The sequence below is a fragment of the Eumetopias jubatus genome, unplaced genomic scaffold (assembly GCF_037043125.1).
Source record: "Eumetopias jubatus isolate StellerSeaLion01/CBP00866 unplaced genomic scaffold, mEumJub1_p1.0 scaffold_10, whole genome shotgun sequence".
NCBI classification, from domain to species: Eukaryota; Metazoa; Chordata; class Mammalia; order Carnivora; family Otariidae; genus Eumetopias; species Eumetopias jubatus.
Window position 1 is genome coordinate 13364211 of NW_028274816.1, and position 24026 is coordinate 13388236.

The window sequence follows — 24026 nt, forward strand, 5'->3', positions numbered from 1 at the left end:
TGTCCTCTCCTCAACCCTCCCCAGGTGCAGAGGGCCCAGTGGGGAACTGAATCCTGTGTGGACACTGCGTGGGAGGAAGGGGAAGGGGCTGGGTGGGTCCTCAGACCCCCCAGGGTAGAGCACGTCCAGCTCAGGCCCTGCGGGGGGGGGGGGATGCTGAGAGGATGCACCTTCTTGGGGGGGTGCTCTCTACCTTTGACCTTGCAATGACTATGGGACCACGCCAAGGGACCTGGCCTCATCCACACGACTTCCTCAGAGCCATCAGAGCTGGGGCCCGAGTGGTCAGCCCCTCTCCTTTCCTTGTGCACCCCCGCGCCTGTGTGTTTGCTGCTCCCACTTCCTGTCTGGGCCACCAGTGGCCAGATGGGCGCTAGGACAGTAATTGCGCAGTACTGACAATCATAAAGAGATAAGGACCGTGGCCAAGCCCAGCGGTCTGTACAATTCCACTCGCATCTCATGAGTTCTTTGTACATCTTGTGAGAGGCTCAGAGCGGCAGACAGCTCGCCCAAGCTCACCCAGCCACGAGGGGCCAGGACAGACAGCCCAGGACAGACGTCAGCCCAGGCCTGACCAACCCCCAAGCCCATGCTCCTGGACACCCTGTCCCACCTCTCCTGTTACGCAGTATGGGCAGGGAAGGCTGGGGCCCACGGAGCTGGTCCTCCTCTCCTCCTAGGGCCCCAGCAGACGTGGGCTTAATCTCAGTCCTGTTCAACCCATAGGCATGAGTGAAGGAGCATGAGCACCACCCACATCCCTGTAGCCAGGCTTCCGCCTGGCATGTTGCAGGTCTCCTCAAACCCCAACATGGCCCTACATGGCAGCCCTGTTGCTGTATCTGCTTCACAGAAGAAGAAACCGAGGATCAGAGAGGTCCCCGGCTACTGAGGGGAGGGTCTGATTTGGGTGTGCCTGACTCCAAAACCTGTGCTCGTCACCATTCCCCAGGGGTCTGCTTGGGTGTGGAGGCCTCTCTGGCCGCTGGACCCCAACTTCACAGCCCCCAGAAGCATCCCTGGGTGAGCTCAGCAGCCACCTCTGTGGGCGGTCATGGGGTGGGGTGAGACAGGAACGCAGCCCAGTTCCCCACACTTGCCTTTCACAACCCAACCGGTGGTGGCGTGGAGCAGGAAGGCCGAGAAAGGCCACAGGAAGTGCTGGGGGGGGGGGGAGGATAGGGAGGGGGGGCAGGCCACACCACAGAGACTGGGACCAGAGGGACACTCAGACGCAGGGCTCTGCCAGCGTGGGCAAGGCTGCCCAAGGATGGTGACACCCAGGGTCCTGGGGGTCCTGCTTCTCTCACGCCTCCTGCTCTGGGCCTCAGGTGAGCAGCTGGTTCCTTATCCCCTGGGAGACCCAGGGAAGTGGATATGGGTGGGGGTGTCTAGAGCATGTCCGTCCAAGGAGCCCACCCCAATGGCCTCGGCACCTTCTCTCACCTCGTCCTCTGCGTTGTCGTCCTGATAAACTTGGGTCAGCGCTGGGTCTCAGGGGTCTTGTGCTCCCCACAGAGCTCCCCGCTCCCCTACTCTGGCTGTGGCTCCCTGCCAGGCCTGGCTCTGGGACACAGGTGGGCCCCGGACACACTCTTACCCAGCTGGCCTCCAAGCTTCTGGGGAAGGGGGTCAGGGTGCTCTGGAGGCTGAGGCCAGTTGGGGCTTGTACTGTCCTCCCTCACCCCCTTGTCTGGCTCCCTCCAGCTTGACTCCCCCCCCCCAACTCCCCTCTCCTTGTCCCAGCAATGGCCCCCCGGTCCCCAGTTTCCCGGAACAAGACCCCACCCCAACTGTCAGCCTTGCACACACACGTGCGGTGGGTCTCCAGAGCAGTTTGAGGACCCTAGGCCTTGCTCTTGGCTACCCTTCGCCCGGGAAAGCCGAGCCCACCCCTGGCCCACCTGGTCAGCTCTCACCTACCCTCCTTGGGGCCCTGTGATGTCGGCAGTGACCCCCTCAGGCAGAGGAAGTGCTCCCACCGCCGTGCCCTGAGTGCTCCTCCTGTTTTGTTCTTAATCCGTGAGCATCCTATCTGCTTGCCAAGCAGGGGGTCATGCGGCTCTGGGCACACGGGTCAACCTCTTTGGGCTTCAAAGAACCTTCTTCTCAGGATGCCTGGGGGGTTCAGTCGGTTAAGCGTCTGCCTTCAGCTCAGGTCATGATCTCAGTCCTGCGATCGAGCCCCACATCGGGCTCCCTGCTCAGCGGGGCATCTGCTTCTCCCCTCTCCTTCTGCCCTCCCCGCCCCCCGCTCATGATGTCTCTCTCTCTCTCTCTCTCTCTCATGCTCTCTCTCTCAAATAAATAAATAACATCTTAAATGCACACACACACAAAGAAACTTCAAATGTTGCGAGATTCGGTGAAATGCAAAGTTCAGTCCCTGGCTCAGAAAAAGGGGCAAAATGGCGGTGTTGTCTTCCTGGCAGAGCCGGCCGTCGGGCAACACTTGACAGATTCAGTAACTCAGTCACCAGTGGTGGCTATTGTCCAGTCCCAGAGGGCATCATAGGGACACTGGGCCCTGCACAAAAGCCGTGAGTACACTGGTTGGGACTTCCAGGCTCCCCCGAGTGACTGAGTTTACCTATGGTGATGTGGGTGTGTGGGCAAAGTGCCAGCCATTTGAATCGCCCGAAGAGCCTTGAGAGGCTTATACGTAGAGGTAAGTCTGCTTCTTTGGTGGACATTTATGGGTCTGCCCATTGGTTCATTCATTCTGAAACCACTGCTGGGGACCCCTGTGCCGTGCCAGGCTCTGTGCTGAGGTGGCTGTGGCTATGGCGGAGGGAAGCAGGCCCCTGGTGGTGAGCCCTAAGGAATGGGCAGGTACCACCCCTGACTTCTGGGCCACTCCCCACTTGAACCTGGATTGAGGTGGTCCCTGGAGGCCAGCTGCTGGGGCAGAGCAGGATGGGGGAGGGTAGCGCGGGTCTTGAGGTGGGGACTGGCAGCATCCTGCCCAGGCCCAGGCCAGGCTCTCTCTGTCTGGGCTAAATGCTTCCAACATCTTCAAAAAATAATCACAAAAAAGATCTTTTCTGTACTTGCCAAAAGCTTCACCTATATGACTGCGCTGAAATTTCATGGTAGGCCAGGAGGGAGGCTCTGTTAACACCGGTCCGGGTGCCCACCGGCACCCATTTGTAACCCCTCGGGCATACAGAGGGTTAGGATGATGCGGAGAATGGCACCCCCCTTTTCTTCTCCCTCATCTCTCTCCCTCTTCCTCCTTTATTTAAAAAGCAAACGTGGATCCTATTACATACATGCTCATCTAGCATTTGCTTCTTCCCATTAAACAGTGTCATGAATATCTTCTTTTTTAAAGATTTATTTATTTATTTGAGAGAAAGAGAAAGCATGCGCACATGGAGGGGAGGGGCAGAGAGAGAGAATCGGAAGCAGACTCCCCGCTGAGCACAGAGCCTGACTCAGGGCTCAGCCCCAGGACCCTGAGATCGTGACCTGAGCCGAAAGCAAGAGTCCGACACTTAACCGACTGAGCCACCCAGGCGCCGTTTACCTACCCCTTTTTTAAAAAGGTCATACATTTTGACCCAGAAATTCCTAGGATCGTAATGTTTTCTGTGAATTCTTAACCCAAGCTGACAAAGATGTAATCAGTGTTGTTCAAAATAGGAAAAAAAAAAAAAAAAAGAGTGATGATCCTAAAAGTCCACCAACAGAGGACCAAATTGAAAAAGTGTTACAACACCCACATAGTGGAATAGTGTGCAAGCGTATCAAGGAGGGGGATCAGTAGGTGCTGATATGGAAAGCTCCTCAAGATATCTTACTAAGTGATCCCGTTCATGTAAATTTTTAAGTGATTTACACCAAAATACTTGCCTACGTATAGAAAATGTCCCCAAGGTTGTGCATTGAGCTGCTGCAGGTGGTGAACTCTAGAGTGTGAGCTGGGAGCTGTGGGGACTTTTACTTTTCATTTTGTGGTCTTGTGTCCGGTTTAAAAAAAAAACTACTCTGCATTGTATTAATTTTGTTGAGAGAGAGGTAACTATGTAGACATATGCATACATCCAATGTAAATACACAAATATATAAATAGTTTTACAATGACATTCTCACCTCCTGGAGTAAATGATACTGGCTCTTTGAACATTTATGATGACCTATATCCTTTATGTACGTGGATGTTCCTAATCTTCCCCCAAACTCACAAGGAAGGTATTATTAGTCCCATTTGGCTGACGAGAAGAGGGAGACTCAGAGAGTTTAAGTAACTTGCCTGAGGCCACACAGCTGGTAAGTGACTCCAAGCTTCCATTCCATCCCCATACCAGGTGAAAGGGGAACTGAACTGGAAGTCACGAAAGCTGGTCTGTCGTCCTGGAGCTGCCTCCTGCTAGCTGGTGCCCTTGCTCAAGTCCCCGTGCTCCAGGGGCCCTCAGTGTGCTATGTTCTCTCCCTCCCCCAGGAGGCAGCCTGTGAGGGTCATAATGAGAATGTAGGAGAAAGAGGCAAACTGAGACAGAATATGCCCAAGAGTTATACCACGAGGCCACAGTTGCAAGGGCTTTGGAATGTCTGATATGGAACAACTGTGGAAAGCCCAGCAGACTCCCTGGAGGAGGCAGTAAAGGGCAATAGGACTAACATATGAATGCTTTAATCTACAGAGCCATGTGCCAAGCCCTTTGTACACACTTTCCCCAAAGCATCCCACTGGCCCTATGAAGTGGGAGGTCATATCTCCTTCTGCCTCGGAAATTGAGGCCCCGGGAGAGTGAGTCCAGCTCAGGTACACATAGTGTGAATGGATGGAACTGTAATTCTAGCCCACATCGCCAGACCCTGGAGCCTGAGCATCTTGCCCCCAACACCCTGCCCTTACTGCCTCCCCACCCAGCCCATTCACACCTTCTGCATCCCTCCTTCAGGTATGGAATATTCTAGCAACAAACAGGAGCAAGCGAGGAGGCAACCTGAGCAACCAAGAAACGTCTGCCTGGGGCTCATCAATAAGGGCCAGTATGAATCTTTCCACCTGGCGAGCACTGCTAGCTGCTTCACAAAGTGCACGCAGTCAGGGAATGAAGGCTGTAACCTGGAAAACTTGCAGAGGTAAGAGGACCCTCTGACCTAGAACAGGGATCTGGGGATCCTTCGAGGGTGGCAGGGAGGCTGTTAGGAAGGGACCAAGCTCTCAGCCCCTACGGCTTCTGAAAATGCTGCTCCTAACTCATCTTTCCACCCTCTTGTTTGACACCCACATTCCCTCCGCTCCACTCACTGAGAATTTTCTGATCCAGGGGAGGCAGAGATGAACCAGCCCCCATCCCTACCATTGTGGAAGGTCAGACATGGGTCCAAATGATGATGATTCTAGAGTGCGATCATAGAAAAGGGTGGACGAGGTGCCAGGTTCGCTCAAAGAAAGGAAGACTGCCAAGGCTTCATGGAGGAGTCGACTCACAAAAAGGCTTTGAAGACTGCATAGGAATTCTCTAGTTGGATCCAAGCAATGTTAGGGGCTACAGGTATCAGAACTTCAGGGAGTATTGGGGGAGAACGACAGTGCTTTGAAATGTGAAAAGGTGAAGTGCTGGGGATGGAGGCAATGATGGGGAGGTGGGTTGGGTAGCGGATAGGCTAGAAATATAAGCAGGGACCAAAGTGTGAAGGGTCAGGTAAGCTATACCAATGTGGGAGGGGGCAGAGCAAGGACATATTTTAAACAGAGGAAGAACGTGGTCAATTTTGCATTTGAGAAAGATTGCTCAGGTTTCAGGGAAGGGCACAAGGGTGGTGATGCCAGAGACGTGACCAGGTAGGATGCAACCACAGTGGTCTGGGTAGGAGTGAAGGCTGAACCACCACCATCACCACCAATGGGCACTGTACATCTGGTAAGGAGGGATGGATTAGAAATATCATATGATGTAGAATCAATAAGACCGAGACTGATAAGACCAAAAGGTTAAGAGATAGGGGGTGAGAGAGAAGAAGGGGTTTAGAATACAACACCTCGAAGAATCAGCTCCAAAGATATTTTTGCCTCTCTTTCCTCCTCTGCCTTTGAATCAAAGCTGGCCATGATTCCAAGATACTCGGGACAAGCTCATAGTTGGCACTCAATGCATGTTTGTTGAAAAAAATGAATGAAAACCCTGTGTTCTCAGGCTCAGTGTTCGGACAGCAATCTGATAGAGCTACATCATTTCCGTGGCCTGAAAACACTGCTCTCCCCACCTGAAACTGCTTCAGTAGGCTTCTTAGCTCTGGGAGGCGGTTCTGGAAGCTCCTCTCTGTGCTGCCTTACGGTGGGGATAAGCACTTTGGAAAAAGCGAGGCTCTGGGGTCAGAAGATGTGGATTCTGTTCCCACATCTAACATTTAACCAAATTACCTTCTTTACCTTCACAACCCCATGAGGCCGGTCTGGGCTTCAACCCATTTCAACATATGAATTTGCGGGGAGGGCACAAATATTTCGTCCCTAACAGGAGCTCTTATGAATAAAGTTGCCATGAACATTTTTGTACATGTCTTTTCCTGAACACACATGTTCATTTCTCTTGGGTAAATACTCCGAGGTGGCATTGATGTCAAAGTCAGACGTATGATGAATCTTAATACTCTCCCTGCCAACCTGTGAGAGTCCCAGTTACCCCACATCCTTGCGAAGCTTGGTATTATTGGTCATTTAATTTTCGCCATTCTGGAAAGGATATAGTGGTATCTCATTTCTTTTTATTAACTTTGATAGCTTTATGAAGGTACAATTTACATACTATCCAGCCTATACATTGTTAGAGGACAGTTGAATTGGTATATGGTACGGTGTATGGAACCATTAAGACAATCATTTTAAAAACACTGACATCAGCCCCCAGAGGACCCTCATGCCTGTTTGCAAGCAATCCCTGCTCGCATACCCAGCCACAGTCAAGCAGTGATCTCCTTTCTACCCTATAGATTTGCCTTTTCTGGGTATTTTCTATAAGGGAATCATACAACATGCTGTCTTTTGAGTCTTGTTTCCTTCACTTACCATGTTTTTGAGTTATAGTCATGCATTAGCATGTATCAGTAGTTTGTCCTTTTTTATTACTGAGTAATATTCCATTGTGTGGACATGCTACCTTTTGTTTATTCATTCATCAGTCGATGGAAATTTGAATTGTTTCCAGTTTGGTGATTGTGAATAATGCTGCCATGAACGTTTGACTTCAAATCTTTGTAGACGTATGTTTTCATTTCTTTTGGGTAAATGCCTAGGAACAGAATTGCTGGGATATCTGATATGCTTCGCTTTATAAATAACGCCCAACTGTTCCTCAAAGTGTATCATTTGCTTTTCCATCAGCATGAAAAACGGCTGTAGTTCTATTACATTTTTGCAACATTGTCAGTCTTTTGACTATTAAGCCCTCCCGGGAGTGTCAGTGGTAGCTCACTGCGGTTTTAATTTGTGTTTCACAAATGACCAGTGATGTTGAGTATCTTTTCATGTGCTGATGAACCATTTGTATCTTTTCTTTGGTGAAATGACTACTCAAATCTTTCCCTCTTCTTTTAAATTGAGTTTTGTCTTCTCACCACTGAGTTTTAAGAATTCTTTTTTTTTAAAGATTTTATTTATTCATTTGAGAGAGAGAGAGAGAGCACAAGCAGGTGGGGGGGGGGGCAGAGGGAGAGGGAGAAGCAGACTCCTCGTTGAGCAGGGAGCCCGATGCGGGGCTCGATCCCAGGACCCTAAGATCATGACCTGAGCCGAAGGCAGATGCTTAACAGACTGAGCCACCCAGGTGCCCCAAGTTTTAAGAATTCTTTATGTATTCTGGAGGCAACTCTTTTATCAGATGTCAATTTGCAAATATTTTCTCTCAGTGTATGTCTTGTCTCTTTGTTTTCCCAATGATGTCTTTTGAAGATCAAAAGCCCTTAATTTTGAGGAAGTCAAATTTAAATGTGTGTTTGTGTTTGATATCATATCAAAGAAATGTTCATCCAGCTACAGATTTTCTAAGTTTTCTTCTGTAAGTGTATGTGGTTTTAGCTCTTATAATTTGGTTATACATTTGGAGTCAATTTTTTATACACAGTGTGAGGTAGATGTCTAACTATATTATTATTATGATTTGCATTTGGATGTCTAATTGTTTCAGCACCATTTGTTGAAAAGAATGCTTTCTCCATTTAATTGCCTCTGGGAGGGCATTCCATTGATGGGCTAAATGGAAGCTCCTGGAATGTCTTCTTACCAAGATAGTAAACAGAAACCAAAGTACATCCCTGGGGACAACTGCAGAGAATAATGCCACCAATAAAGGACTTGAGAGATTCAGGGGTGGTGATGCCTATGACCGTCTATCTTAACTCACCAGAAGTTAGGCGGATGTTGGGGAATGGCTGTGAACTAGCCTACACTTAATCAGGTGGTGAGTCCAATTGCGGCTGCTGTCCCAGAGGAAATCAACACAACCCCCGGCAATCGATACGTTCCATGGCTAATGCACTGTTCTCTAAACCAGCTTTCAAGGGCTCCTGGAAATGGTTTACTTTGACCTGGCAGAGTCAACAATAGACTGTCACGGTTTCCTGTGGGCTCTGTCAATTCTCCTGATCTCTGTCATCACTTAGTTCACAGAGACCTTATTAATCTTGACACTCTACATAGCATCGCTCTGGTCCACTATATTGGCAACATCATGTGGATTGGAGCTGATGAGTAGAAAGTGGCAAGTAGTTAAGATGCCTTCGGACAACAAATGTGAACTAGAGGATGAGAAATAAACCCCACAAGAGTTCAGGGGCCCATCACCTCGGGGAATTTTCTGGGTGTTCAGAGATCTGGAGAACATCAAGATATCCCCTCCTAGGTAGAAGGCAAGTTGTTGGATCTCACACCACTTACAATGTAAAAAAAAAAGGGACAGTGGGGACAAACGCATATCATGGAAACAGGAACCAAAGATACCTGCGTAGCTATGTCAGACAAAGAAGATGATGTTTAAGTGGATGTCAAATTTCTCACTGAAAATTCAACCGTACATCTATGCCTTAGACTTTCTGACTATATGTTCCATTTCACAACTAAAACAATTTTTTTAAGTGCTCTGAGAACCAGATCAAGAAATCTTCCCTCAAGAAAGGGCATTGTGTTGTTTTGTGAGGCCAAAGAATTTTTTAAGTGCATATATCTATGTGTATATATATATATATATATATATATATATGTCTGTGTGTGTATCTATATATAGAGAGAAATACAATTAAGTACATATATATATACAGTTATAATTCACTATATTTGGTGAAAGTCACAATAGTTTGTTTAGATTTTTAAAAGGTAAATAAAAGCTGGACTCTTCATGTAGCTCAATCAACAGATTTCAACAATCTCATCCTGCTGTTTCTGGCTGGATGGTGTTCTAATGGTCCACCCCACCCAAGCACATTTGCACATATTTGCATGGTTTACTTTTTATAATGTAGAATATTTTTTCTGTGGTTTCTTTGGGTTTCTTCCCTTGGTAACTGCGACTGTTCAAAAAACATGAAAATACAAGCCTCCCTTTTGCCTCCCTGTCAAGCCCTCCATAGCCACTCCTTTCCAACAGCCTTGATCTGGCTGTATCTGCTTTCTTCCCCTTCTTTCCCATTGCCACCTCAGCCCTCACCTGTTGAGAATTGCTAAGGGGACGTAGGCGGTACATCTTAGGATCCTAGCTTGGGAAAAGGAACTCTGGCCACGGAGAAGTTTCAATACCATGGAGAGCAGGGTGGAGGGTGGGGCGTGGTGGGGGAGTGTTGCTTTTAGCTGATGGCACAGGGGCCGTGATAAAATAAATGGCAAATAGCTTTTGTGTTCCCTGTGCTTCCACCAGTTCAGTTGCCGTAAGTCATTTGCCGCAGAGTTCAGCCTTCAAAGGGTGAATTCCCAGTATGCCGTTAGCACTCAATAAGTGCAAGTTGGCACTCATATCACACAATTATCATCCCACAGTTGGGGATACTCAGAGGAATATATAAAGGTATATAAAGGCCAATCAGTACATGAAAAGATGCTTGATATCATGAGTCATAAGGGAAATGCAAATTCAAACCACAATGAGATACCACTTCACAATTACTAAGATGACAGCAATTGCAAACAAAACAAGACAAAATGGGGAACGTCAAGCGTTGGTGTGGATGTGGGGAAACGGGCACCCTCAAACGTGGGTGGTGAAAATATCAATTGGTACAGCTGCTGTGGAAGGCAGTTCGACAGTTCCTCGAGAAGTTAAGCATAGAATGACCGTGTGACCCAGCAATTCCACTCCTCAGTATATGGCCCAAAGAATTCCAAACAAGTCTTCAAGCAAAAGCTTGGACTTGAATATAAGCAGCCCTGTTCAGGACAGCCAAAAAGCGGAAACAACCCAAATGCCCATCAGTGGATAAATGTATTCACAAAGTGTGGTCTCTCCACACAACGGCGTATTCATCCCTAACAAGGAATAGAATACCCACACGTGCTTATGCAACCGAGATGAATCTTGAGAACATGCTAAATGCAAGAAGCCAGACACAAAGACCAGAGACTGTACAATTCCATTTATATGAAACTTCTAGAATAGGCAGATTCATAGCTCGGTGTTTGCCAGGGGCTGGGGGAGGAGAAGAAAGGTGACTGCTTCATGGGGTCAGGGGTGATGAGGATGTTCTGCAATTAGATAGTGGTGATGGTCACCCAACACTGTGAATGTATTCAATGTCACTGCATTGTACAGTTTAAAATGGCTAAAATGGTAAACTTTATGTTATATATATTTTGTTACAAAAAAAGACAAACACAAACACTATTCAGAGGGACCCCTGGCTGAAATCCCCCCAAACCAGCCTGGCTTGCTCCCATGCCACCCTTCTGCAGTGATCCCAGGGTCCTTCCTTTGATATTCTGGGTCACCCCTCCTACCCCAAGAGCCTGATGGTGGCTGCCCATGGCATCTCTTCTCCCATCATGCAGGCTGGGGGCCAGGGGAGTGGGTAACTCAGCCTGCAAGACCCTACCTGTCCCCTCTTCCCCGGCCCTTTGCAGGTACTGGCTGGAATTTGAGCACCATCTGCTGGAGAGTCAGTCGGGCATAGTGAACATGTCTTTTTTGAAGGCTGCTGTCCAGAATGTCAGCACCAACATCTCAGAAGACCTGTTCTTCTCTCTGACGCCCTCCCAGGTGAAGAGTTCCCGATCCCTGTTGGCGGGTTCTGGCTCCATTTCCTTCAGACGTATTTTTCCGAATTCTGAGAGACTCCTGGTCTGCACTTGGTGCCCACCAAAACTTATCCCTTGCATGTCCCATTTGATAGTGCTCTGCCACTTTGCTAACAGGTGCTACTGAGCTGCTTGGATGGGTGGATCCGGGTGACAGACGACCCAGGGCACGAGGCTGGTACAATTTGGAAGATCACCAAATTGAGAGTCAGGGGATCTGGATTCCAGGCCTGGACTGGTGTCTTCCAGGAAACCCCTTCCCCTCGCTGGGCCCCAGAGCCCTCATCCGTAAGATGAGCTCTGGATTTACACGGGTCTGGATTCAAGTCCCAGCTCTGCTCCTTACCAGCTAATGTGACGTTGGGCGCATGACCGAAATTTTATGAGCCTAGGTTGCCCCCTCTGTAAAATGGTGCCGGAATTGCCCACCTTCAAGGTTATGGGAGTTAATGTACAGGGAGTGCTGGGTGCAGGGAGGGTGCAGCCCCCCTTTAAGGGGTGAAGCTGAGGGTGGAAGTTCAGGCGGCAGGCGAGTTGGCTATCATCGAGGTCCTTCTAGGTCTGTCTGGAAAAGGGGACATGAAAGATAGCGCCTTTATTGATGTGACCCAAGGGGCTGAGCCCTCTGCGTGGGGGCACCCGTTGGCCGCAGAGACAGTCCCACGTCCTTTGACAAGGGTCCAGCCTGGGAAGGAGGAAGTTGGGTCCCTTGCCTCCAACCTTAGCTCCTCCTGTTCCAGCGCCCATGGGATGCCTTTGAGGCAAGACCCGGTGGGACCAGGCTGCAGCCCCAATGTAGCAACGAGGTCAAGAATGAACAAATCACCAGTGAGATTTATTTTACTATTTTAACCATTCTTAGCTTTTACAAAATTTGCTGTTGGGCGGAGGTGGAAATCACATTCCGCGTAAAGTTTTGTCATTTCTGCCTCTGCTCTCGCGGTCTCTCTTCCTGGGAGCTTTATTATTTCCAGTTATTCCCAGGTCAGAACCCAGACACCATGACCCTAAAGCCCTGTGTAAGCACAGGGGCTGGCAGGATGCTGGCCTAAAGTGCACCACAGCTGACCCTCCCCCCACACTTGCAAACTGACCTTCACAGCCCACTTTGAGCCTGACCCCGATGCGTAGTCATGCAGGCACCTGGTTAGCCCCATTCTCCTTAGTGGGAAAACTGAGGGTCCATGAGCACTGTGGTTTGTCTAGGGGCTCACAGCCTGGAGAGAGCTGAGCTTGCAGTGTGCCCCCGAGTGTCCTGCCTCTCAGAGTGATGCTCTAAGGTGCTGCCCCTCCACCCAGTGCCTCAGTTTCCCCTCCCAAGTGGGGGAATGGCAAGAACCCTGTGTCGGGGGCTGGAACCCTGGGGTAAGATGGGAGCTCCGGGGTCTGTGGTTCCAGGTTCCAGGGCAGGTGACAGAGGATGAGTGTGAACACCCCGACAGAGTCCGGCTGCCCAGGAGCCTCTTTGAATCCCTGCAGAGCAACAGGTCGGAGGTCTTGCTGGCCATCACTGTCCTGGACACCAGTCCGGGGAATCTCTTCAAGGTGAGGAGAGGACTGGAGGAGGCTCAGGGCAGCTCAGTGGATCAATGCTCAGTTCACCAGGGACCTGTGCCCCAGCTTGCTTTCTCTGGAGTCTTCACTGTGGGTCCCCATGCGGATGGAGGAGGTGATGAGCCTGAGGAGAGCGTTTCTAAATCAGCCCGAGGTCACCCCGGACTTCTGTCTCTGGAGTCTGTGCACTGCAGACTCACACTGGTCACACACACTCAGATGTTTGGATCCCACACACCAGTGTCCTTGGACTTGTATGTGCATCCCAAGCGTTCGTGTCCCCTTGTGTGTCCTTGTGCATGGACAAACATGCATATTCTTTCATAGTCCTGGAGTACATGCAGTCATGTGTGTTCCTGTATGACCGTGACCTTGCAAATGTGTCCCAGGCAGGCATCCCCAGAGGTGTGTGATCCACTCAGGTGTAGATACAGTGCACCATGAGTGCTGGTGTAGGCACCCACTGCCCTCCATTTGGGGCTGATCTTTCTTCCAGCCCTGCGCTCCTCCAGCTAAGAGGGCAGAGGAGCTCTGGGGCCAGCAAAGGAGAGCTGTTGGGTGCATGGCTTTGCGACCAGTCAGCCTGGGGTGTAGGGCCCACAGTGATCCAGCCTGGGCAGGAGACTGCAGGGGGCAGCAGGAAGAAGGTTGCTCATGACCCCTTGGTCCCCTGGTCCCCCAGCCACAGACTTTACTCTCCAGGCAAGGGCCATGGGTCCTGGAGGTTCCTAGGAACTCCCAACAGGACTGGGTTGGGACAGCGCCTTCTGAAGCCTGACCCCTCCATCTCCCTCCACAGGGCCCCCAGCTCAGCCTGGAGGATGGCAGCCGCGTGTTGAACAATCGCCTGGTGGGCTTGAGTTTGGGAGGAATATCTGTCAGCAGGCTGGCTGAGCCTTTGGAGATCACTTTCTCCCACCAGCACCTACCCTCCGTGAGCCCCCGACCCAAGCCTGGCAGCTACTGAGGGGCAGACAGGCGGGTGGTCACCCACAAGCATATGGGCAGACAGGTGTAGGATTCTGCACCTCCCAGTCTTCCACATCCCCCCGGCCATTAAGACCATACACACAGGTGCACCCAGGGACACATGCCACCTGCCCACGAACGTCCCCTCAACCCCCAGACACCCTCCCACTTGTGCTTACAGAGGCCCACCGAGGACCTGGCAAACCCATGAGTGCGCACACGGGATCACACACCCACCCACGTACATGGTCCCCTAAAGGCATGCATACACAGACATGCTACCCAGCCCCCTGCAGCCCCACACCATGTCCACACCTCTCATATGCTGATCCATGCACACCAAATGGGGCACTTCATGTTCCTGCGTGATCTACGGGGTGAGCCTTGCTTTCTACCCAATGCACACTCGGGGCAGGGGCTGGGCACGCTGTCCTCTCCCTTCCCCTCCCCCCACTCTCCTCTCTTCTCTCCCAACCTCCCCCTGCCTCCACCCTGACTCCCACTCTCTGGTTGCAGAACATGTCCCTCAGCTGTGTGTTCTGGGATGTGACTAAAGGTAGGCAGAGCCTCTCCCCTCCCTTCCTTCCTCTCCGGTCCCGTCTACTCCCCCACATTCCCATACACTCTCCTATGTTCCCCTCCCTCCCCATCTAGGGTCAGCAGGAGACTGGTCTTCCACAGGCTGCTCCACGGAGCTCAGAGCCAAGAGGACTGTCTGTCGCTGTGACCATCTGACCTTCTTTGCTTTGCTGCTGGTAACAGCCCACCCACCCTGATCCCAGCAGTTCTGGAGGCACTGAGGCTTCCTGGCAGGGGCCAGGGCCTCTGGGATGTGTGGGACCTGGCCTCCAACTGATGGGGTCCCGGTTCGGGGGGGGTTGCCCACAGAAGCCGATCTTGGACCGGGCCACCGTGCAGTTCCTCGTTCGCATTTCCCAGGCTGGCTGTGGAGCCTCTATGATCTTCCTGGCCTTTACCATTGTCCTCTACGCTGTCCTAAGGTGGGTGATCCCCCACTCCCACCCCGCGTCTCCCTCTTTTCCTCAAGGGTGGGAGCAGAACAGGCCGGAAAGCCCCCTGCTTGTGCAGCATTATACCAATATCCTCTCCAAAGCTTACTTTCCTCATCTATAAGATGGGGTTGGGGGTTGAAATGTGTCAGAGCCATTTCAGTTGGAAGTGGCAGAAACTGAACTCAAATTCACTTAAACACAATGGGGAATATGTGGTTTATGGAATGGCGCTCCCTTCAGGCATGGCTGGATCCAGGGGCTCCAAGGATGCCCCCAGGCCTTGCTGTCCCTCTGCTTCTCCCAACTTTGCTTTCTCCTTTGTCAGCCATGTCAAGCAGCTTCTTCACCCTCAGGGGCCTTGGGGAGCCCTGGGCTTGCCTCACAGCTTCTTAGCTGCCTAGGCGGCGAATTTTCTAAATGAAATTCCAACATTGAAGCCTTTTTCTTTTAGCATTTTATTTTGAAATAATTATAGACTAACAGGAAATTACAAAAATACTGTATAGAGTCCCCTGGCTCCTTTATCCAGCTTTTCCCGGTGATAACATTTTCTATAACTGTAGTATCATATCAAAACCAGGAAATTGACATTGGTACAGTGCTAGTAACTAGAATACAACTTCCATAATTTTTTACAGGCATTTGTGTGTGTGTGTGTGTGTGTGGTTCTATGCAATTTTATCCCGTGTATACCAGAGTGGAGTTTTGCTGGTCTAACTTGGGTCATGTGCCCATGACTGAACAGGCCACTGTGGTCAAGGGATGGATTACACTGATTGGCCAGGCCAGGTCATGTGCCTGCTTTTGGGTTTGAGCTAACAAAGGGCCGACCTCACCCAAACATCAGGGCTGTGAGCAGGAAAGTGTGCTCCTCAGGGAGACCCAAGTCTGTTTCCAGAAGGAGGAGCAGGGGCAGGACAGGCAGAGATCAGTGTGGCCTGTGCTCAGGCTGTCTGGGTCCAGCCAGGGCTGAGGGACCCACAGGAACGGCCAGCTTGAAGGAGCCTGTGAGAGCAGCCCCATGCCCTAGGCGGCCTTGGACACCCGGCTTCTGACTCGGGGCTGAATAGGGCAGCCCTGGGATCTCCTGCGTTCATCTGGAGCTCTCCCACGGCCTTTCTCCACGTGCCTCTTTGCCTCTGTCCCCATCTGGCCCTGGGCTGCAGCCCCCTCTAGCCTCACCCCCTCCATCTCAGACTAAAGTATGAGTGTGAGCAGTGCCACCCCTGCCCCCCACCAAGCCCGGGCCTGGAGCAGAACCCCCACCCCCAACAAGCTGAGCATGACTTGCCAGCCGGCCGCACTGCTGGACCTAGCGAGCCGGGCTTGGCGTGCCGGGAGGACTCATCACCGACTGTCACGGGTGGGCCCTGGCATCTCAGGTGAAGCGGACACGAGCCCTCTGCTCCCGTCCAGGCACCCGGGGCTCCCATCCCTCCAGTGAGAGCCGTTGGGATCCAGTTTGCTAGGAATTCTGACATACGTCCCGGCCTCCTGCCTCTCTGCCCAGTAGGTAGGTCCGTCCACTCACTCAACCAAGGCACACAGGGCCCCCTGCCGCCGATTGTACTAGCCCGAGGTCACAGCCAGAGCGGAGGGGAGGGGGCTACCCTGCGCTGCAGGAAACTTCCAAATCAGCCTGGCTAAGTGGCATTCAGAGACAGCTCCCTGAGAAGGAAATGCCCAGGGAAGTTTTGAAGGCATTGAGAGCAGAGAGAAGAGCAGAGGCCAAGTCTGGGAGGGGTGGAAAAGCAGAATGCATTCAGGGACTTGCAAAGTGTGCGGTTTGGCTAGAGCATGGAGTGGAGGCATACGGCCGGCAGCATGTGGGTCCCCCAGGGCCGTGTGGGCCAGGAGAGAGAGCGCTCCTAACCCTGAGCCTGACAGCACTCACCCGCCGGCTGCTGGCAGGGGTGGACCAGGGGAGGTGGGGTGGGGACGCTGGGGTGCAGGTCCTCCCCGAGAGGAGCTGTGGCCCAGCTCTTGCCGCCTCTCATCAGCCCTTCCCACTGCAGGTTCTACCGGCAGAGGTTCAAGTCGGAAGATGCCCCCAAGATCCACGTGGCCCTGAGCATGAGCTTGTTTCTCCTGAATCTCGCCTTCTTTGTCAGTGTGGGGCATGGCCCCGAGCAGTCGGATGCCACCTGCTGGGTCCGGGGAGCCGTCTTCCACTACTTCCTACTCTGCACCTTCACCTGGATGGGCCTGGAAGCCTTCCACCTCTACCTGCTCGTCATCAAGGTCTTCAACACCTACTTCGGCCACTACTTCCTGAAGCTGAGCCTCGTGGGCTGGGGTAGGTGCAGCTCGGGTGGGCGGAGAGCATGGCTGGCCGTGGGAGGGGTGGGACAGAGAGCTGCCTAGGGCCCGGAGGGTCTCCCTCTCTCACACAGGCTCAGGGCTTGAGGGGCGGGCAGCTGGAGGGGCTTTTGGAGGAGGACGTGCCAAGGGAGCCCCAGCGATGCCATACCTCCTCCCGTTGTGCCCAGGCCTGCCTGCCCTAATCGTCTTTGGCACTGGGAGTGCGGACAGCTACGGCCTCTATGCCATCCGCGACAAGAGCAACGTCACCACGCTGGAGCTGTGAGTGGGGGCTGGGGGAGCAGGGGTGACGTCTGGCTCCTGGCTGCACAGATCTGGGTCAGCGGGATGTGGGGAGAGGAGGGAAAGCTGGGAAGAGAGACTACGTCAAGGCAAAGGATCCCCCAGCTAGCTCATGGTCTGGAGGGGTAAACTGAGGACCGGAAGGAAAAGGTGCAATGAGACAGGGGGTCTGAGAAGGGAGAGAGCGAGCTGAGGCAGGATGCCTTGCTCTAGCCTGGGCCACCACCAGCCCATATGGCACCTTTGGGCAAATTTTAGAAGATACCCCCACCCCCCCGACTCTGCCAACCTGCCATGCCAGGGGCTCAGCCTGGGGAGTGGAGGGCGAGCCGGATTTCAGCCTCACCTGTCCCCTTAGCCAGGTGCCCTTGTGCAGGACACAATCTGCTCAGCCTTGGTGGCAGGCCTGGTTCTAGCTAGGCTAGGCTTCTGAGTTTGCTGTGTGGGCTAGCCTCGCCTCTCGCAGGGCCTCAGTCTCCTTATCTGTACAATGGGGGGTGATGGACATACTCTTTCAGGCCTTTTGCCCTGCAACGCAGGAAGCATGGAGCTGAGCTGAGCCTCTCCCAGGGTGCCTGCCCCGGGCCCATGGCTCTGTGCTGAGAGAAGCTGGTGGGGTCTTGGTCCTGTCCCTAGGGCCTCAAGTGCAGGGGCCACAGGGGCTGGGGAGGTAACATATGTGCACACGGTGGCCCAGGTGGGGAGTGTAGTAGACAGGCAGTCACATACCCATCTAATGTCCCTCGGGAGGGCATCCATAGAGCTGCCAGGTGTATGCTTTTATAAGAAAAGCAAAGGGACGCCTGGGTGGCTCAGTGGTTAAGCGTCTGCCTTCGGCTCAGGTCATGATCCCGGGGTCCTGGAATCAAGCCCCGCATCCTGCTCAGCGGGGAGTCTGCTTCTCCCTCTGCCTCTCCATTCCCCCACCCCCACTTCCCGCCACTCACTCTCTCTCAAATAAATAAAATCTTAAAAAAAAAAGAAAGCATAAATCTGGATGCTTATGCCAAACCTCCCACTTTTTAAAGGGTGGTCATTAATTCAGTTGTTTTACAACATGATATAGGGTAAACAAAACATGTCTTGGGGGCTAAATTGGCCCCTTTGCACTCCCCGGTCTAAAGAGATGGCAGCCTGGAGCCTCATGACAGCCCCTTCCCAGGAGAATGGGGGATTGGTGGGTGGCAGTGAGGGGAAGGGGTCTTTTTGGTCACAGAAGGTCGGTTAGGGAAAACTGCCGGGGGCTAGCTGGGCGGGGGCACGTCTCCAGCCCCGGCAGCCATCTGCCTCCTCCAGGTGCTGGTTCCGGGAGAAGGCAACTGCCTCTGCCCTCTACACCACCGTCCATGGCTACTTCCTTGTCACCTTCCTCTTCGGCGCCGTGGTCCTGGGCCTGGTGGCCTGGAAGATCTTCACTCTGCCGAGTGCCACAGCAGGCAAGGGGCAGGGACCGAACTGGAAGGGGGTCTTCACGGTGCTGGGCCTCTCGAGCCTGGTGGGTGTGACCTGGTGGCTGGCCATCCTCACTCCGCTGGGCCGGTCCACCATCTATGTCTTCGCAGTCTTCAACTCCCTGCAAGGTGAGGCTCCTGGGCCAGGGAGGTGATGGGTGGCCTCGTCTGCGAGGGGGTCTTTTGGGGGTATGGGGTGGGGGTGGAAACAGGATTCCACTCAGGCTGGCTCAAATCAAGGGTACCGGCTTCAAATATCCAGGGCTGTCCCAAGGACCCCAGGGCGGGAAGGCTGGCTGACCTCTTGGCAGCTGATACCAGGGCCAGGAAAAGCCACCCAAACCAAAGCAGATACTTTATTTTTGCTCTGGAGCTGTATGTAGTCTCTCACCTTCTTCTCTCTGTGGACTCTCCTTCCTTCTCTCTGCTGGCCCCTTCCTACCCAGGCTCCCAAATGGCTTCTTCCATTCGACATGACCTTCTCTAGCTGGGGAGGGTGGTCTGATTCAGCCTGGTCCATGTTCTTAGGAGAGTCAAGAATCGGATCAGGCCATCGTGGGCAAGGTGTCCATCTCTGGTCCAATCAGCTGTGACCAGGAGGGCAGGGGCACGTGACATGACGGCCACATGACATGGACAGTCTGTAAGGAGTTGGGTTTGCAGAGGGACGTGATTAGCGGAGGAAACGATCAACAGGGGTCCTCCCTGACCCTCTCAGGGGTGTAGGTGATGGCTCCCCCTTCTTCGTTCCTCTTTGCTTCCTGTGTCGTACACACTGCTTTAAGAAGCATCACAGCCTGACTAAGAGAAACTGCTGAGAAGGCAGGGACAAGGTGCGTTTTGCCTTTGAGTCAAAGTCTCACAGCCAGTGGGTGGGGGCCCACCCAAACAGGGCTGGCTCCCAGAGCCTCGTGAGGCTATGTGGCATCATGGTTTGGTAGCCCTGGGGATAAGCAGACCCAGACCTGAACCCTGGTTCCACTTACCACCTCAGCAAATCGCTCAGCCCCTCTGATCATCTTTTTTTTTTTTTAAGATTTTATTTATTTATTCATGAGAGACAGAGACAGAGAGAGAGAGGCAGAGGGAGAAGCAGGCTCCCAAGGAGGAGGGAGCCCGATGTGGGACTCGATCCCAGGACCCTGGGATCAAGACCCGAGCCGAAGGCAGATGCTTAACCATCTGAGCCACCCAGGCTCATCTCTGATCATCTTTAAAGCTGGGACAACGCTGGTATTTTTCTCACCAGATTTTGTGATGAGTAACCAAGCTAATGCTTGTGGGGGACATAGACGGTCCCCGGGGGAAGAATCATGAGTCCACATCCAGGACATCCCGGGATTGGGGAGGAACGCATCTTGAAACTAGACTGTGTCGTTGTTCTTCCAGAGGTCACCCTTAATATTTAAGCCTGAACACTTCTTCACTCTACTGAGTTGTCTCAACTGCGTGTGAGGGCTTCAGTACATCTCTCTTCCTCCCAAACCCGACGGTCCTTAGTACACTTGAACGCGTCTCAATAGGTCTATGGTTGCTTCAAGTTTGAGTTGTAAATTCCTTTTAAGCCCACACGGCGTTTTGACTTTTCTATCGGTTTCTGTGCTTACTGTAATTTTTCTACCTGCCACCTTCCCGCTTCTCCCTGCTGGCGCGCGTCCCGTAACAACCCTCTCCTTCCCAACAGGTGTCTTCATCTTCTGCTGGTTCACCACGCTCTACTTCCCCAGCCGGAGCGCCGGAGCCTCCTCTTCTGGCACGGGCCGAGCCGACCAAGTCCACACCATGTCTCACGAATAGGAGGCCTCTGTGGGGTCAGGTTGGGAGCCGGCCGCACATTCCGGACTCAGCTCTGACTCCCCGTGTGACCTCAGGCTGCTCCCCGTCTCCCTCTGGGCTTCAGTTTCCGTGTTTGTACAATGTGGCTGGGGAGGGAGGAGATGGGGACCAGGCTGGACCACCGGGCCTCAAAGGTTCCATCCAGATACTTCGATCGGTGCTAAAGTCTACAAATCCAGGAGAGCAGGAGTCTAAGGTTCCGAAACCCCCAAAAGCCCTGACAGCGCAGAGCGGTGCTCCCGCCCCACCCCTACCCCCACCCAAAGACCCCTGCCAGAACCGCCCCCTTCCCCCACCCCCACCTCCTGCCTTCATAGCAAAGCAGCTCACGTCTGCCACTGGCCACCTCCTGGTCTCAGTACCCGCGGAGTCTGTTGCTGGCGCTGCCCCTTGAAGGAGCCCAGCCTCTCCCCTTCCTCCCTCTGGCCACTGCCCTCCCACACCCCCACCCTCTGGCGGCCTGCCCTCATCCCCTCAGGCACTGGGGCAGCTGTGGACTAGAGCTTTGGGCCTGTCTTCACGCATGAGCCCCCACCGTTCAGGGGGCTGCCAACACTCTGGCTGTCCGGGGACACAGAATTTCAGAGAATGCCACTTCTTCAGTAGTGGGGACTAGCAGCCCCCTCCCCACTCTGACGGCTGCATGTGTGGCCCGACCTCTCATCTGCCGTCACCGTCACCGTCACCGTCGGCTGGAGGGCAAATGTTCCAGAGCTCTGCACACTCGAGGGCCGAGGGGCAGGGCAGGGGGGCAGCGGGCGGGGCTGAGCAGAGAGAGGGCAGGCTTTCCCCCCCGGATCTGAGCTCCAATCGAGGAGGCAGATCAGCCTCACTCACCAGTTCAGCCCAGCCCGAGCCTGGTACTGTTCAGGCCCTGAGTAAACACCTGTTGGCTGAATAGCTGGAGGAGTGAGTTTGGCATCGGCCGGGCAAGGTTCTGAGCCAGGGGAGTGTCTCAGGCCAGACCCGGCGGGGGTATGTGTCACCTCCCGCGGCTGGGCCTCCGTTTCGCAACATCGTGTTGGTTTCCTCAGTAGGAAACAGAAGGGGCAGAGATAAGAGAGAGAGAGAGAGAGAGAGAGAGAGAAGGAATGAATAGGTAAACTAACACAGGGAAAGAAAAAAAGAGTGGAGGGGACAGAAAGACAGCAGCCCCCTGGCTGGCCCCGCCCCACAGGATCATGCCCCACCTCTAGCCTTAAGTTCCCCACCACTGGGGCCATCTCACCTTCCCTACTCACCCCTGTCCTTGCCAGTGTGCTTTGCCGAGGTCAAGCACCTGCCGAGGTGAGAAGCCACTATTACGAGACCGTCCCCCACAGCCTCTGGGCTTGCAGCCCTCCTCCTGCTCCCCGATGCCCGTGCCGAGTGAATGCCCTCTCTTCTTCCTCCTCCCACCCAGCAAACGGATGCAAGGCAGGAAGGCAGAGGCCCCTGCTTTATGCAAGTCGAAGAGAAATTCTAGGGTGCGGACAATTGCAAAAGTGGAGCCACATTGTATCAGGTTTTGTGGACAAGCTTGGTGGGTTTGGAGACTTACTTTTACAGACATCTATTTCTCACGCTGGAGGGCTGGGCTCCCTTACCCCAAAGTCTCAGAGTCTCTGAACACAAACCTGTGTGGTCCACAGCTGCTTCTGTGTCTGACAGGCCTGGGTTCAAATCCTGGCTCTGCTACTTAGGGGCTGTGTGATGCTGGGCATGTCTCCTCACCTCTCTGAGTCTCAGTGGCTCCGCCCATAAAATGGGGATCATCAAGTTTTTGCCTTGACCTGAGAGCTTTAAGTGAGGTGACATAAGTAAAGAGCCTGGTATTAGAGACCCCCATGGCTTAAAGAAAGAGTAGGTGGCCCCTTTGTGTGAACCATGGACCTTTGAGACCTGTGTGTAACATGGAAGGGGTATGAAGGGTTAAAGCTCCCTTCCAGATTCCTTGTACAGCCCTGCCAAGTGGGCCAGCCCTGTGTGGGAGGAGGAAATGGAGGCCCAGAGAGGTCCAGCAACTTGCCCAGGGCTACTCTGCATGGGGGCTGATGCAGAGCTGGGCTTCCCTGGGCTGCCCATGCTTCCTCCCAGAGCATTTCCTGGGTTCTAGAATTATTGCCTCAGCCCCGAACCCTGAGTCTCCAGGGAAACGCTGGGCTCTGGCTTTCCCAGTTGGATGCAGGGGCAACAAAACCACAGCGGCTGAATGGCCTGGGTTTCCTGGTGCTGATGGAGAGGGAAGATGGGGAGATATGGTTAATGGTGGGGATGTGTCCATTTCCACTGGCTGTCTAGTCCAGGACCAGGCAGGGGCAGAGGGGCTGGCATCCCTCATTACCTGGGGTCACCCTAAAAGTGGCTCCGAGTGCCAAGCTGAGCACATGCTAAGGCGAGGTGGAGCTCTGGCAAAAAAACACCCCAAGGCCCAGTGCGGATGGATGGGGTTCCACTATCACTGCACGACCATAGCAGCAATCTAAGAGGTGGGCAGCACCAGCCTAAAGGCACAAACTCTGAGGTCAGCCTGTCTGGACCACATTCTTCCTCTGCAACTTGCATTGGGCCAATTCCTCACCTACTGAGCCCAGAAAGCAGGCATAGCAGTAACTGCCCCACAGAATGAATGAAGGCTTCAGGGAGATCCTGGCTGGGAGGGCTGCCTGGTGTCTGGACCCCTGGCCCAGCGTGAAAGTGACTGAGCCACAGGTTTGCTCCAGACTACCGTGGTCATCTGCAAGGAGGACCCCCCACCATGCCTCCCTGCCTGGTTCTTTCTGCTCCACCCCATCTTCTTCATTCCTTGTATTTTTCATTACGTTATAACAAATGTACAGGAAATAAGAAGACTTACTGGCTCTGTGCTCCCAGATGGATAACTTAATATCAAAAGACAACAATTCTTCACAAATTAACCTATGAATACAATGCAGTTCCAATAAAGATTTCAAATGATTTTTTTTTAGATTTCCCCAAAATGTACTTGAACTTTCGTACGGAGGCATATCGGCCTCAAATAGCTAAGTCAACCTTAATGAAAGGAGTAGAAAGAAGACTTGACCTGCAGATGTAAAGATATTATGAGGCCATAGTGGTAAATCCAACATGGGGTCTGAGCAGGGATAGGCAAGAAGACCAGTGGGACAGAACAAAGGGCTCAGAGGCAGATTTATACACACCTAGGGTCTTATGGCACAACAATAGTGGCATCACCAATAAGGGACAGATAGTCTGATGATGATGGTGGAAAACTGACTCATTATATGAAGGAAAATAAAACAGAATCCCTACCTAACTCCTCATTCAGAGATGGGCTCCAGGCAGAGTAAACATTCTCGATGGAATGGCAAAACGATAAAGTTAATGTAGTAAAATATTTTTGTG

At 52.8% G+C, this 24026-nt stretch overlaps 1 protein-coding gene across 3 annotated transcripts; it reads left to right on the forward strand.

The window, feature by feature from the left end:
- The first annotated feature begins 1206 nt into the window (after positions 1 to 1206).
- On the forward strand, positions 1207 to 23607 carry ADGRG3 (adhesion G protein-coupled receptor G3). Of its 3 annotated transcripts, none has more exons than XM_028094165.2 (12): positions 1207 to 1334; positions 4911 to 5094; positions 11060 to 11195; positions 12632 to 12778; positions 13587 to 13721; positions 14273 to 14312; positions 14411 to 14511; positions 14645 to 14757; positions 16785 to 17065; positions 17259 to 17352; positions 18670 to 18809; positions 20509 to 23607. In XM_028094165.2, the coding sequence occupies exons 1-12, from the start codon at positions 1274 to 1276 to the stop codon at positions 20619 to 20621; spliced, it is 1545 nt and encodes a 514-aa protein (XP_027949966.2). In that variant the 5' UTR covers positions 1207 to 1273; the 3' UTR covers positions 20622 to 23607. The 3 variants fall into 3 exon arrangements, with proteins under 3 accessions (XP_027949966.2, XP_027949958.2, XP_027949942.2); XM_028094157.2 differs by having other exon boundaries at positions 16881 to 17065; positions 18670 to 18953; XM_028094141.2 differs by having other exon boundaries at positions 1229 to 1334; positions 18670 to 18953.
- The last annotated feature ends 419 nt before the right edge of the window (positions 23608 to 24026 follow it).